This window comes from Equus caballus, chromosome 24 (assembly GCF_041296265.1).
Source record: "Equus caballus isolate H_3958 breed thoroughbred chromosome 24, TB-T2T, whole genome shotgun sequence".
Taxonomy (NCBI): domain Eukaryota; kingdom Metazoa; phylum Chordata; class Mammalia; order Perissodactyla; family Equidae; genus Equus; species Equus caballus.
Window position 1 is genome coordinate 22,059,354 of NC_091707.1, and position 15,374 is coordinate 22,074,727.

Consider the following 15,374-nt stretch of genomic DNA (forward strand, 5'->3'; position numbering starts at 1 on the left):
CAACTCTTATTGTGCCAAAATTGCCTTTGACAATATCTCCTTGTTTTGCAAAAGCTGCTGATATCTAATGCTGTAGCTTTTATTGTCACCTCTTTGTCTGGGGACCAAAGGAGTCTGGGCTTGGGTCAACTTGAGTGATAGACACCTGTGCTGTACTCAGGTCACCTCCACTGGCCTTGTTCACTGTCCTTCCTGAGAGGCTCCTTGGGTCTTCAGGTCGATGATCCTTGGAGGAGGAGGTAGACATGCCCAGGCAATCCTTAATTCTTTTTAAATTGTATTTTTATTGAGATATAGTTGACATATGACATTGTATAAGTGAAAGGTGTATAATGTTTTGATTTGATACATTTATATATTACAGTGGGAGCACCATTGTATTGTTACCTAATAGATCATCACATTACGTAGTTATCATTTCTTTTTTTGTGGTGGTGACAATCAAGATCTAGTCTCCTAACCGCTTTGAAGTTTAGGATACAGTACTGTTGTCTGTAATCACTACGCTGTGCATTAGATCAATCCTGGAATTCTAAGGTGAACAAGTTTAGACTTAAGTTAGGGACTTCTGCTGCAAGACCATGCTGGAGAACCTCATGGAAACAGTTTCAGAGTCGTGCTGCTTTTTAAAGGGATGAAAGAAATTGAAGTTATATCACTGAAAACCAGACGTACAGGTTGATGGATACTCAAAGATGGAAGGGGTTTAGAAGTGAGTAGAGTTTTAGATGTACCTCAGACTCTCATGTTTTTAATGAGATGCCTCACATTCTCCAGAGCGGTGCCAAGAAAGCTTATTCCTGAGGAATTATAACTTTACTTGTTAATTATTTCTATTGTCATTGCTCCGTTAATTCTGATTCCCCCCCTTTATCATTTTGTTAAATAAATTTTCAGCTTCCTCTCATCTTATTTCCAGTTCTTGTGAGTCAGATGGCTGCAACTGGTTAGCCTTTTTTTTTTTTTTACTTCTGCAACAGCCATGGAATGAAATTTACAAACATCTAGTGACTGTGTGACATGCAGAGGCTTTTCTATTTGTTTCATTGTACGTGCTGTCTTCTCCTTAAGCCATTGATGGAGAATCAACAGATGGGAGTATCCGGGGGAACGTGAGAGATGTATTTAACTTTGAGGAAGTTTTCAATATGAACTATGTGATCGAGCTTCACAGCCATCTGATTTCCAATTGAGTAATTACTGGAATAATTAGATGAGTTACTCTGCAGATGGCATTTAAGTTCTTGACATATGTGCCCTTGTCATCTATAGCAGATGATAGATGTAATGCTTGTTCTTCACGATGGCGTTTGTATACATGGGATGCAAAATGGCTTTAAGCTTCCCTGCCAAAGTCTTTAATTTTGTTTAGACTCAGATGCAGCATCAAACCCTCCTTGGCTTATACAGATAGAGCTGTTGGCTTGCTGTGCTCAGTGTTACACATCGATGGTAGAGATGTGCTGTCTACAATTCCCATGACCTATAATATTTAAACTTTATTTTTAATTGTAAGTATTGAACAATAAAATTATGGAATGTTAAAACATGAAGAAAACACTTGCAAATCAAATCTAAGAAAGCTATTATAATTTTTCCTCATATTTCCTTCCGGTCTTTATTAAAATGACATATTTGTAGTTTATACTTTTTGTGAGATAAAAATTCACGCCCTCTTAAAGTGTACAATTCAGTGGTTTTTAGTATATTCACAGAGTGGCAGCACCATTATCAATATCTAATTCCAGAGTAATTTCATTACCTCAAAAAGAAAACTCACACCCACTTGCAGTCACTCCTAATTTTTCCTTCCCACCAGCTCCTGGGATGAACTAATATGCTCTCTGTCTCTGTGGATTTGCCTATTCTGGACATTTCATGTGAATGGAATTGTACAATATGTGGCCTTTTGTGTCTGACTTCTTTCAGTTAGCACAATGTTTTCAAGGTTCATCCATGTTGTAGCATGTATCAGTACTTCATTTTTTTATTCCAGAACAATAGTCTATTGTATGGATATACCACATTTTGTTTATCTATTTATCAGTTGATGAACATTTGGGCTATTTGCACTTTTTGGCTATTATGAATAATACGTTATGTTTTTTTGTGAACACGTTTTTGTGTGAACATATATTTTCAGTTCTCTTGGATATATACCTAGGAGTGGAATTGCTAGGTTATGTTTGGAATTTTAAACCACTTTTAAAGGGGACAGTTTGTGTGCAACCCTGGTTAAGCAATTCTTACAAGTCTAGGCTTGCTGCCAACTTCTTAGCCATTTCTACTATAGTCTACTCAGGTAGAAAGTATGTAAGCTAACTTACAGTTTAACAGAGCATCTGACTAGCAGCCGTCATACACCTCTTCCGACTTCCCACTAAGTATGCATAAACACGTAGAAAAAGATGAAACTGGAAGTGATAGGTTCTAGGAGGAACATGAACTCTCCTGAAATAGCCAAGCTTGCCAAACTAAGTTTTCTCTCTGCTTTAACTAGATTTGTACTTATTCTTAGCATTCTCCCCCATCCAACTTGATAGGAGGGAGAAAGACGGTATCTTCCCTCAGTGTCTGCCATTGACTCAAATACTGAGTTCACAGTAATAAGTATGGTGTAGTGGTTAAGAGCACACTTTCACCTATTTAGCTGAGTGAAAATGTGTAGGCTATATTTAAGAAGATCTGTCAGAATGCAGAGGGGAAAACACAGAGGAAAAAAATGGAAGTTGGTAGCCGAAGAAATAGTAAGCCAGTTTAAGATAGAAACAAGGAAAACAACAACTGTTGAAACAGAAGAAATTACAAAAGATATAGTTGAAGAAAACTCTCCCAAGCTGTGAAAAAGAAAAAAAGCCATGGGTATGTTGCTGAAAAGTCTGGGGTCCAGAAAAAATCAACAAAAGATACCCACAAAAAGGCACATTCTGGTAAAATTTTTGTATTAAAAGGAAAAAATTCCAGAAGCATTCAGACCAAAAAATTCTGTGGCCCACACAGTAACAAAAAGTAAGCTGCAGTGTCACACCATTTATGAAACGTTACAGATTAAAAGATAATGGACTAATGTCTACTCACTTGTAGGGAGAAAAAAATATTGGCACCTACCTAAGAATTTTATATCCATTCATAGTTAAGTCACTGCTACAGGAATTATTGCCAACAAAAGTGTCATCGTCTCCAAAAAGCAGAGTTATTTTGAACAACACCAGGCTCCCTTCCCCCATTTTTTCTTGCATCTTTGGAGATCATATTGAATAATCTCTTCATATTGTCTTCAGTCTGGAATCTGTGAATGTTTTTATATTAAATACATTATCATCAGCATGTGAAATAGTATCTCAGTGATGGTAAAAATAGTTAAGAAAAAATTTGTAAGAAAAAAAGCAATGTGGGGCCGGCCCAGTGGCGCAGTGGTTAAGTTCGCATGTTTCGCTTCTTGGTGGCCCGGGGTTCGCCAGTTTGGATCCCGGGTGCGGACAAGGCACTGCTTGGCATGCCATGCTGTGGTAGGTGTCCCACATATAAAGTAGAGGAAGATGGGCACGGATGTTAGCTCAGGGCCAGTCTTCCTCAGCAAAAAGAGGAGGACTGGCAGTAGTTAGCTCAGGGCTAGGCTTCCTGAAAAAAAAAAGAAAAAGAAAAAGAAGAAAAAAACAATGTGAAATGTTAAAAATGATGGGTAGTGAGATTCAACATGATCTTTTTTGATTTTCCAGGACTTTCAAAATATTCTACTACATGTATGAATGAATTATTTTTTAATGTCTCTAAAAATACTAGAAGTTTTTAATTTAATAAAAGTACTTGATAAACCAGAAAAAGGTAAAATCAATACAGACAAGTTAGTATTTTCCCAGTAGTCGAAATGACTGGCAGGAGGTATACAAAATCTTAAGGGTTGCCTTCATCTTTTTCTGTATTTTGCAGATTTTATGTAATGAGCATAATGTTGCTTTATAATGGAAAAATATACTCTATTCAAAAATAAAAATTTAGTTTCATTAGTGAATGACATTATTAGGTGCAATTGTTTCTGCTTATGAATGGTCGATGACTCCTCCTTTTCCTAAGACAGGATCTGAAGCAAGTCATCTCCTGTGTTGTTAGTGCTACTGACCCACTTGAGGTATATCTTTTTTTCTGGACGTTTTCATTGATAGGTACATTTATCAATGTGTTGTTACACAGAAGAGTTCCGCATTTATTCAGGCATCAAATATTTATAGCATGCCTATCCTATGCTAGCTACCGAGAGTACAATGAATAACTGAGGTAAAGTCCCTCTTCTTATGAAGTTCAAAATTTAACATTTGAAAACTGTTGAAAAAGCTGTCAAGGGCTCAGTGGGTGGGAACACACAGCAGAAGCATCCAGCCGGGTCAAGAGGAACAAGAAAGGCTTTCAGAGGAAGTACAGTCTCACAGTCAGCCAGAAGAGAGGGGAGCAGTCGTCCCATGGAGTTGAAATAGCCTCTCCAAAGGTCTGGAGGTGAGCTATGTTTGGGGAACCAGAAATAGATGAATACACTGGCAACAAAGAGTTTGATGTTGAGGAGTGATGAGTGATAAAGCCTAGAATCAGTAGCTAGGTCATGAAAGGCCTTGGAAACCAAGTTAAGGAACTCAAATTTTATCCTATGGGTAATGGGAAGCCATTGGAGAGTGTGTTTGTTTCCTAGGGTTACCATGAAAAATTACCACAAACTTGATGGCTTAAAACAACAGAAATTTATTCTCTCACAGTTTTGGAGGCCAGAAGTCCAGAATCAAAATGGCAGCAGGGTTGGTCCCTCTGGAATATGTGAGGGAGAATCTGTTCCATGACTCTCTCCTAGCTTCCGGTGGCTGCTGGCAACCCTTGGCATTCCTCAGCTACAGGCTTCATAACTCTAGTCTTGGCCTCTGTCTTCACATGGCTTTCTTCTCTCTGTGTTTTCTCCTTTTCAGTCTTTTGTAGGGATACTTATTGAATTTAGGGCCCACCCTAATCCAGGGTGATCTCTTCTCAAGATCCTACACTAATTACACCTGCAAAGACCTTTACTTCAAATAAGGTCACATTCTGAGACTCCAGGTGGACATATCCTTTGGCGGCTACAATTCAACACACTACAGAAGGCTTTAGAGGGGCAGTTGAGCAGATCAGACTTGTATTTCAGAAAGATTGCTCTGGCTACTGTGTAGAGGAGGTAAGGCTGGGAATGTGGAGGTCAATGGGAGTCTGGGTAAAGGATGGCAATGACTTTGGAGGTAAGAAAGGGGAGATGAGTGTAGGAAGTACTCTGAAGATGGTTGGTTGCAAAGGGGAAAAGAGAGAGGGCTTTAGTTGAGGAGCACATGGAGGTTAGAGGGGGTTTTTAAAGAATGGGGGGTACTCGGTGGATTTTTAATGCAGATGAGACAGATGTTGTATCTACGAGGGGGAGTAGTAGTTGAAAATACAGAAGTGAGAGGCAAAAAGGTAGAGATAATTGTTTTGATGAAAGAGAGGAAGATGGGGTCCGGATCACAGACTACACACAAAGCAGCACCTCCATCTCCTGACTGCTCCTAGATTATTTTAACAGCTCTGTAAAGATGATGATGGTGATGATGAGGAAGATGGTTATTCCTGTTTGAGAACTCTGTGTGCCAGGTGCCACATTGATTATTTTCCATGTGTTACCTGACTTAATCTTTGATGTAGCTATATTTCTTATCTCCTTTTATGGTTTAGGAAACTAAAGCATAGAGAGGTTAAATAATCTGCCCCGGCCACAGAGATAATAAGTGGTAGAGTATGATTTCCTCCCAGGCAGTGTGACTGCTGACCCTGTGCCATTAAGCACTAGTACCCGTGCTGCCTCTCACAGGAGAGGGAATGATCGATATGTGTGTAGCTTTTTTTCATGGTATATTTTGGCTTTGATAGCAGGCACTATTACGATTATGTAGACTACAAAGCTATTATCTTGCCTGCTATTTTTGTTTTGTTTGTTCTTTCATTGACTTTCCGCTAGATTGATTCAGTGAGGCAGTACCATTTATTTTCTTTATCTTTTTGTGGGGTTTGGACTGGTTTGATTCATCCTTTCTCTGTTTAGGTAGATGGTAAGGCGAGGTGAATATTATCCCTTTATATTATGCATCCACATCTTAAACCTACTCAAGGATTAGAGCTCCTCTTAGGAGATTCATTATCCTAAGCTTTCGCATAAACCCGTCTCCCTTGAATAACTTATTGACACCTGCTCTGTAATCAATTCCTTTATACAAGTTGACTTCGGATTTCTTTACTAAATGTTGTCTTGACTCAAATGTCATTTCCTCAGAGGAGTCTTCTCTCAACCCCAAACTAAATTTGGTCTCCCTGTTGTATGCACCTCATAGCTGAACTCAATGGCTGGGACTCTTTAAGGGGTACTGGGCAGCACTTAACCAGGGTCATTTAAAGCTCAGGGTATTTTGATGAGGAAGATGGAATTTCATTTTTAAAGTTCTAAAATATTAGCAGTCAAAATATATTCTAATTTCTTATTTAGATGGCATGGATCAGGAATTTTCTTGTCACCATTGATAATCAGCATCATACTGCATAGTTGGACTTGCAAAGATGTATCCAGAAAATGACTTTTCCTCCAATAGCTAATACTGATAGATGTGTTTATCTGAAAGTTTGTCTCAAGTGATACTTTTTTAAGCTTTAGGCAGCTGTGTTTTTAAGAGACTTGCTTTTATAACCCTGGTCAACCATGGTCCAACTCAACTCATTTGATGGATCTCTCTCTTATAGTTTGTGTGCTTGAAGTTGAATAGTAGGCTGAGGATAAGAGTGAGAGGAATTATATTCCAGATGGAAGACACCACATGTGCAAAAGTTTGGAGGTCTGTCCTCTGAGGAACCAGCCTAGCAGGATGTACCGGGCAACAGTCCTTTTCCTTTCCCTGGTACACAATCCTGCAGATGCCAGCACAAGTCAGGACTTGTAGACTATTTGCCTCTCATTAATAAACACAAAGATTCTGAATAACTTTGATCATTTGTTAGAACTAAAAGTTGGATCTCTTTAGTTGAGATGATATTTTTTCCTTTGTGTTCTCTTGCCAGTCCCTTCTGAAGCCATTGGCTTCTTGTCTGCAGTTGGGGTCTTTATTGTTCTTCTGGCTGTCCTCTTCCTCTTCATCAACAAGAAGCTGTGTTTTGAAACGATAGGAGGTCTTCCATATCTGGAGCCACGAGGAAAAAGAAAGCACTCTAAAGACAAGACTGGGATCCGTGAAGGCCTGGGTAAGCATTACGCTTCGCATTCTCCTCAGCATGACAACTTGCTGTGGTTTGGGTCAGGGAGGGGTGTCATTGTTTCCAGGATGGGCCCCATTAAGAAATCACACATGAGCTGTCTAATGCCGCTGTGGTGGACATGATGAATGGACATTACTAAAGAATACATTAGTTTTATCAAAGTCATGCTCTCCTTCGAGTTTGAAGAGCAAATGGGAAAAGGCTGACTACCACTTCCCATCTTAGTTTTTCAGTTGTCTATTTTAGTGTAGTTGAGTTTCCCTCTGACTAATGAAGAAAAAAATGTTTTTTGATTGACAAGAGCCTTGGTGTGTTTTACTCTCTTTTCTGTTGGAACAGTGTTGACATTTCATTCAGTTAGCTGCTTTGAGATTTTCAAGGCTCAGGACCACTCCCCACTCATATGGCAGCACTCACTTTTCCAAAAAGAGTCTTTTACTCTTTGAGCTCACTGAATCTGCTATATCATTTACTAACTGGCTTCAGTTTGATGGGGGAAAATAACATACTTAGGGAAATAATTGGCTTCCTGCTCTTACAGGACGTATTCTATTTTCAGTTGCTGAAGCATAGAACTTTGTGATACAGGCTGTTATCAGAGTGGTATCATCATCACATGGAAGCTGGACATTTAAAGATAGTGCTCTTACAAGTAACAACTTTGCTCTTTTTTATCAGTCTGATTCTCACTCTCCTCTCCCATGTCCCATCTGGGGCATGATGTAACTGGGGGAGGACCAATCGTATCTCATTTTTTTTTGAGTGAGAGGCAAGGCCTTGAGGAGAACACCCTCTAGTCATCCTACCTCCTGGGCATATTCTAAGTGAGCCTGGACCTAGGAGAATATTTGTTTTTTGATATGGCAGCTTCTGTAGCCATGGTTCAGCTTTTTTGCTTTGTTATAAGAAGGGGTGTATTTAGGGATAAATTTGTATTAATTATCTATTGTTTCATAACAAATTAACCCAAAACTTAAGTGCTTAAACCAACAAATATTTATTGTTTCATGGTTTCTGAAGTTCATGAATTTGGGATTGGCTTAGTTGGGTGGTTGTAGATGAGGGTTATTTGTGAAGCTGCAATGAGAATGTCAGCTGACTGGGGCTGATGGACTCCCTTCCAGGAAGGCAGAAGTCCTCAGTTCCTATCCATGTGGAACCCTCTGCAGGGCTACTTGAATGAATTTATGACATGGCAGCTGGCTTCCCTCAGAGTGAGAGATCCAGAGAGAAAAGCAAGGAGGAAGACACAGTTCCTTTTATGACCTAGACTAGGAAGTCATACATTGTCACTCTCACCACATTCTAGTCATTCACTAAGTACAGCCTATGCCCAGTGGAAGGGGAATTAGACTCCACTTTTGAAGGGAAAAGTAATAAAGAGTGTGTGGGCATATTTTACAATAACCACAGGAGAGAATAATGGGAGGGGTGCAAATTGCAGAGCTGGCAATCTCTTTGGCATTGCTGCTGTTGCAGTGGCCTTATTTTTTGAACTCCACTTGGGATGTCTGACTCATCTTCTGAAAACAGAATGAAATATTTTAAATAGTTCATTAGGTAAAATCTGGAGCTTACAAGTTTAGCCACTACTGTCCTAGCTGGGACATAAGTGAGTGGGATGAAGACTTCTGCTTGGTCATGGGATAGTATGGAGGTGGGATTCATGGCAACTTTGCTTTTCTCACTTAAGCAGCTGACTGTCACTAGTTGTGTGACCTTGGCAAATTATGGACCCATTCTAAACTTCAGTTTCCTTATCTACACATTGGGTTTGTCAATACATCCTTTATAGGGTTGATGTAGAATAATGAATTATGGTGCCTATGGTGAAAGTCCTAATAGAACTTTAACCATAGCTGTGCAGCATTAACAAAATACCAGTCACAGTAAAGGCTTCTGGAAATGACATCGTACATAAACACGTTGTATTCATTGCTTAAATTGGGAGATTAAAGTCGGTGATGTTTTCTCCTTTGCAAATTATAATGGGTACAAAGAACTAAGGTTAGAGCTGTTTAAGATATTTCCTTTTTGTCTTGTTTGACATGTTATCTGAATATTTTAGAGACAATTATGAATTATACTTGCAAATAAGTTGAGGTTTGAAGATAATGTTGAAATAATAACAATAAAGCACAAACCAGAAGCTGTTAGCTCAAGAAACACTGAAAAATCCATGTGTCGCGCTCAGAGTGGGGTCAGATAAAGGGAGCTTTAAAAATAGTGTGATCAGGAGAATCTCCAAATTATGATGTCTAAGAAGCAAACATCTTCATTTTGACATTTCTGCTTTTAAAAGTTTAATTATCATTGATCAAAAGTCTTTGAAAAATGTGCTTTTAGCCAAGATTTTATCTAACTTTTGATATTTGCCTTAATTATCCTTAGAGTACTGATCTCTAGTGAAGTTGGGTGTTCTTAACGTATTTTGACAAGTGTAGAGAAGTAAGGGAGCCAGCCTGGTGCGGTGGAAGGAAGCACAGTGCAGACAGCCCGAGCTTAGGTTTACCACTAATTGGCTGTGATATTTTGGGCAGCTCACTTCCCCACTCTGGGCCCTAAGTCCTCATTTGCAAATTGATGAGTCTGGACTAGGTTTCTCCCAGTTCTCTTTGTGCCATCCTGTTTGGTTCTTAGGCTTACCATAGCAGTGTCTTCTCTAGGTCTCAGTCTATAAATGGAAGAGGGTTAATAAAAATGATTAAAAATCAACTAGAGCATCCTATTCTTAGATTGAGCTACATGAAACTGCTATTTTTATAGATCAAAAAATGGCTAAGTATCAGCAACCTAATCACTGTAATCTAATATATGTGGGGTTCTAAGGAATAAAATAATTATTTTTATTTGTGTGGTAATATCATCAGAGAGGTGGGAGTGACAATTTATTTTCTGAACCCACTATGCAAAATAATTTACCTGACAAACATACCTTGCCTTCTTTTAGGCTATATATTTTTCGAAGTTCAAAAAATTTGCACACATCTGGATTTAGGTAAGGGAAGAAAGAAACTGAAACTGTTTCTTCCTAATAACACAGGTAAAAATAATAATTTGATAATGATAATTGGTAGCTATCATTTATTTAGCCTTACCATTGCCATGCACCTACTAAGTATGCATTATTGCATTATTTGATCTCTTTATGCAAAGTCCTAGTGTTGCTCATTGGTAGTGATTGCTTTAGGGGAAGAATGGATACCACTTGGAACAAAGAAGCCATTGTTCAGCTTTGAGATAAAGACTTGATTAAAAATAAAATTCCCATAGTGAGATGATTGTTTCTATTTATTTATTTATTTCTTGCAGTAACATTGGATTATAACCTTATATAACTTTCAGGTGTACATCATAATATATTTCGCATTCTGTGTAGATTACATCATATTCACCACCCAAAGACTAATTATAGTCCATCACCACACATTTGTGCCTAATCACCCCTTTCGCCCTCCTCCCTCCCCCCTTCCCCTCTGGGAACCACCAATTCAATCCAGATAATAGTTTTTAAAGAAGCCTAGCTTTGAGAGAGAGAGGGAAGAGTTTTGATTTCCTGGCGTTTTTCCCCCCTGAAAAGCTTTCTTTATATATCAAAGGCAACATTTAGAAGTTTGAGTGAAGAGCTTCATTTTAAGAGGCACAATGTAGAAAGGATGAAGGATGTGATATGAGGGCAGCTCCTCCCAGGCAGGGAGGGGAAGAAGAAAGCCCTTCTGCTGCTGGAAAGGGCAGCCCCTGGCGGGAAAGATGACAGGGAAAGAGATCTGAAGGGCTTAATTATTAATTATTGCCTGGACCCTGAGAAGGATGGTGGATGTAGGGCAGGGTCGTAGTGGTTGTAGTGAGAAGATCAGAATCCAGCGTGGCCTGAGGAAGAGGCAGGAAGCAGAGTGCCAAGTGCTTCCCACTTGGAACTGTGGCAGGAGACTGCCTCACATGTGTCCTGTGTGGGCCTAGGGTGGCTTCACAGGGTAGAATATACTGGTGGGAATGGAAGGAGAGAGAGCTTGAGAAGTCTGCCCTCGTGGGTCCTCAGTGAGTAGTTCACGTCACACAGTGGTTTTAGGGTTTTCTGCATGACCGTGTGGGGTGGAGGAGAAGACAGCAGAGGAATAAAAGTCAACGCACCCGCCGCGGAGTTGTTGCAACAACCTCTGTTGTTACTCGAGGCCTCCTTGAATCAGGGCCGGCTTCAGGGGCATGCAAGCTGTCTCTTGCACAGGGCCCCATGCCTAGGAGGGACCCTGTGCTTGGCTGAATGCTCTGCTGTTGCCTTCTTAAAATTCTTAACGATTTTTGAATCAAGGGCCCTGCATTTTCACTTTGTGTTGGGTCTTGCAAATGATGTAGTTTGTGTTGCCTGGAATGATCACCAGGAGGAACTGTGGGTAGGGACACTTCACAGGGAATGCTGTGGGGGAAGAGACCGATTCCTCTGGAGGTCAGGGGAGCCAGCGAGGGGGAACAGCACATCCTAGTAAGTAAGCTTACATCTCCGCTCCCTGATGTGCAGGAACGTGGGGGTGGGAGCGAAAACCCCAAAGACTGAGTATTTCTCCAAAATGAAATTGACCAAATTACTTTTGGGTGGGCAAGTGGAAGTTTAGTTTCTCAACACTGAGCATGGAAAGGGAGCTACAGAGAAAGACAGGAGCACTATGAGACAATGTGGAGACAGCTTTTGTACATTTAGGCCCAGCTGGCACTCAGCTGGTGCTCAGCAGTAAGGCTGTGCCAGCTGGAGCTCAGAAGTAACGTGGTTAAAATTTGACAGTTTCTCCCCAGCAGTTGGCAAAAAGGCCCAGTTGACTGGTCTCTCCCCAGGGTCATGCCCACTTCTTCACCTGAAAGTAATTGGTTGGCTTCTGGTCCAGTAGGTGCCTCTGACCTGCCCCAATTTTTCAGCCTGGGCCGTGATGGCTGCTGTAGTCAAATGTTTTTTATTCCGTTTCTGCTATTAGGTCAGAGTATGTTCAAGTACAAGTCTCCCAAACAGAACTCAATAATTAGGTACTATTATCATCTCCATTTTATACATGAGGAAACTGCGGATTCAAGAGAGGAATTTTTTCCCAAGCTATTAAGGGGCAAAGCTGGGACTCATATTCAAAACTGCCTAACACCAAAGGCCAAAATCGTAATTGCACTATTTTTCTGCCCACCTAATCTTCCCAACTCAGTCCACTCTTTCATACTTTTGAAGTTCTGGGATTAGAAAAAAGAGGGGAAAGGAGCGTTTGGTGGATGGTTTGGTTTCCTGTGGCTCCCATACAAATTTCCACAAACTTGGTATCTTAAAATAATAAAAATTTATTTTTTGCACAATTCTGGAGACCACAAGTCTGAAATCAAGGTGTCAGCAGGCCCAAACTCTCTCCTAGCTTCTGGTGGCTGCTGACCATCCTTGGCGTTCTTTGGCTTGTGTCGCATCACTTGTGTCCATCTTCACACTGCTGCCTTCTGTGTATGTCTGTCCTCTCTGTGCTACTTATCACTGGATTTAGGTCACATCCTAATAATCCAGGAAGATCTTCTCATCTCAAGATCCTTAACTTAATTACATCAGCAAAGACCCTTCCAACATTCACAGGTTCTGGGGACTAGGACATGACATATCTTTTTGGGGGCCACCATTCAGTCCACTATAAGGGGAGAGGAGGTGGAAGCATCAGCTGGGAGTGGTTTTCTTTTCTTTTCATTTTTTTTTTCCCAGGAAGATTAGCCCTGAGCTAACATCTGCTGCCAATCCTCCTCTTTTTGCTGAGGAAGACTGGCCCTGAGCTAACATCTGTGCCCATCTTCCTCTACTTTATATGTGGGACACCTGCCACAGCACGGCTTGATGAGCGGTGTGTAGGTCCACACCCAGTGTCCGAACTGGCGAACCCTGGGCTGCTGAAGTGGAGTGTGCAAACGTAACCGCTGCGCCACCAGGCTGGCCCCTAGAAGTGGTTTTCACTCATTCCAAATTAGGAGAGTTGATGAAGAGTTGGATGCAAGATTCTCCTTTCTCCATTTTCCTCTAACAATGGTATTCCACACTCCCTGTCTGGGGATAGTATGATTCTTACAAAGAGATATAACAAAAGCTTGTCAGATATTTATGATATAGACTAGAATCAGCAGTCAGGGTGCTTTCCAGCTATAAGCCCGGTTGAACTACACTGGATCTTCGGAAGCTTTTAAAAAATACCAGTGCCCAAATTCCACTGCAAACTACTTAAATCAGAATAGAGGGTGACAGTGGCAGGGCAAGTTATGTGGCTTTAAAAAGAATACTAGGTGATTTAAAGATGTGGCCTGGGTGGAGTCCCACTGATGGGAGGTCATTGCTAACTTCTCCTTTCAGGTCCGGAAGGGAAGCCCTTAAGCAGGATGTTGACACTGGCCCAGTCCGCCTTTGCTTCTGCCCACACAGTATCCATCTGGCGGTTCCCCATGTGCTTCCCTCCCTGACTAGTTCAGTTCAGTTCTCCCTTGGTCAGCAAGCAAACTTTCTCCTTCATGATGCTTTCACTTCCCACCATCCCATAATACCATGACAATTCCGGCAGTTTACTTCACAGGGATTTTAAAAAATAAGATATTTAGAAAAAATGTCTACTTTATAAGACTATTCAAAGTTGTCCAGTTATAGCCAACTCTAACTTATACTCAATATTCTGAGAGTTTTACAAATTTTTAGTGAATTTGACTGAAACAGAAGAGTTTGGCTGTTTCATCTATATGACTTTCAGTGTTTTCTAAATAATTTAGATTACTCCATTTTCCTTATATGCCCAAATAAGAAAGAGCAATGACAAATTTTACAAAATGGGACGAATCAGGATCTGAAACAGATGTGAAAATAAGAATATGAAGTGTACTGCCCGCTACATATGGATGGTTTTCCTCTTTTATCTATCTATTTTTTAGCGTCTTTATACTTCACATTTAGTATGGCTGATGAATTAGATATAGGCAGAAAAGGCATTTGTTAAGGATGTGTAACAGCAGTACAATCCCCGCCCTTCTTTACTGGTAGGTTTTGGTTGTGTCTTTAGCTTCATATTTTCCTTTACCTGCGTGTTCCCAGAGTCCAGGTTTCTTCATCCGCAGGTTGGTGTGCTGGTTTTGGTCTTGGACTACTCAGATGAATTTTAAATGAGTTAAATATTTTGGAATTTAAAAAAGTCTCAATATTCCCCTCCCTCTTCTTTTCTTATAGGATAATTAAAACTTCTAAATGCCACTGAAGTGCTTCTTATACAATTTAAAAACTTTTGGATTGTACAATGATTTGTTTTAGAGTTAAGGACTGAGTGTTCTTTAGACAGTCAAAATCTTCTACCCCACACCTTCCCCTTGCTTGTACCCCTTTGTCCTGAAATAGTGAGGTGAATGGAATAGCCCGTCTATACTTCTGTGTCACATTTCCTCCTTCCCCAGTGGGGCCATCTGCAGAACAAGACCCACCTGGGAGGGTGGTACCTAGAGTGGGAGACATGCTTGTTAACAATCTACATTGAAAGGTGTCTTCTTTTCTGATTTTAATGCTTAATTTGCATAGAAAACACATTTCTCTATGTGTTATATTAGGTTGAACTCTAAGAAATTACTGTTTTTGTAGGTTGGAAGTTTTATATGGTTCAACCTAATACATGAGATGAAAAATTGAGAATTGAGGAGCAGTAAAAGTTTGTTTGAACATCAGGACAAGCCTTGGAATGTCTCAGTATGGTGTCTAGATACTTGTTTTGGTGACTTGGTTAAGACACAGGTAATTGAAAATACTCTCAATGAGCCTATCAAAGTAGGACTAATTGAACCCTGTCCGATGAGTACAGGTTTTAAAGAACCCAGTTGAAGAGTTACTGGTTTGAGAATGTTCATTCATCCACTCAGAATTCTTTATTGGGAATCTATGTTATGTTGCACAGTGTGCTAAGTGCTGGAAATAAAATGATCAAAAAGAGAAATGTAGTCCCTACTCTCTTGGAAATTACATCTCTCTGATAAAGACAGACAAAAACAAAACTGAAACTAAAGAGGCAGATGATTATAGTTTATTATAAATGCTATAAGGGCCTAAAATAAAGAATAATTGA

The 15,374-nt window shown here is 40.1% G+C and overlaps 1 protein-coding gene across 47 annotated transcripts in view; it reads left to right on the forward strand.

The window, feature by feature from the left end:
- SYT16 (synaptotagmin 16) overlaps nucleotides 1-15,374 on the forward strand; it is a 260,414-nt gene that overhangs the window by 108,536 nt on the left and 136,504 nt on the right. For 23 of the 47 annotated variants that reach the window (XM_070249871.1, XM_023627865.2, XM_070249872.1 and 20 more), the window contains 2 exons: nucleotides 7,090-7,269; nucleotides 10,235-10,282. In XM_070249871.1, the coding sequence (XP_070105972.1) occupies nucleotides 7,090-7,269; nucleotides 10,235-10,282 (228 nt within the window). Of the gene's footprint in view, nucleotides 1-7,089; nucleotides 7,270-10,234; nucleotides 10,328-13,000; nucleotides 13,319-15,374 lie in introns of those variants that run through there. The other 24 variants (XM_070249875.1, XM_070249874.1, XM_070249878.1 and 21 more) reach the window with 3 other exon arrangements.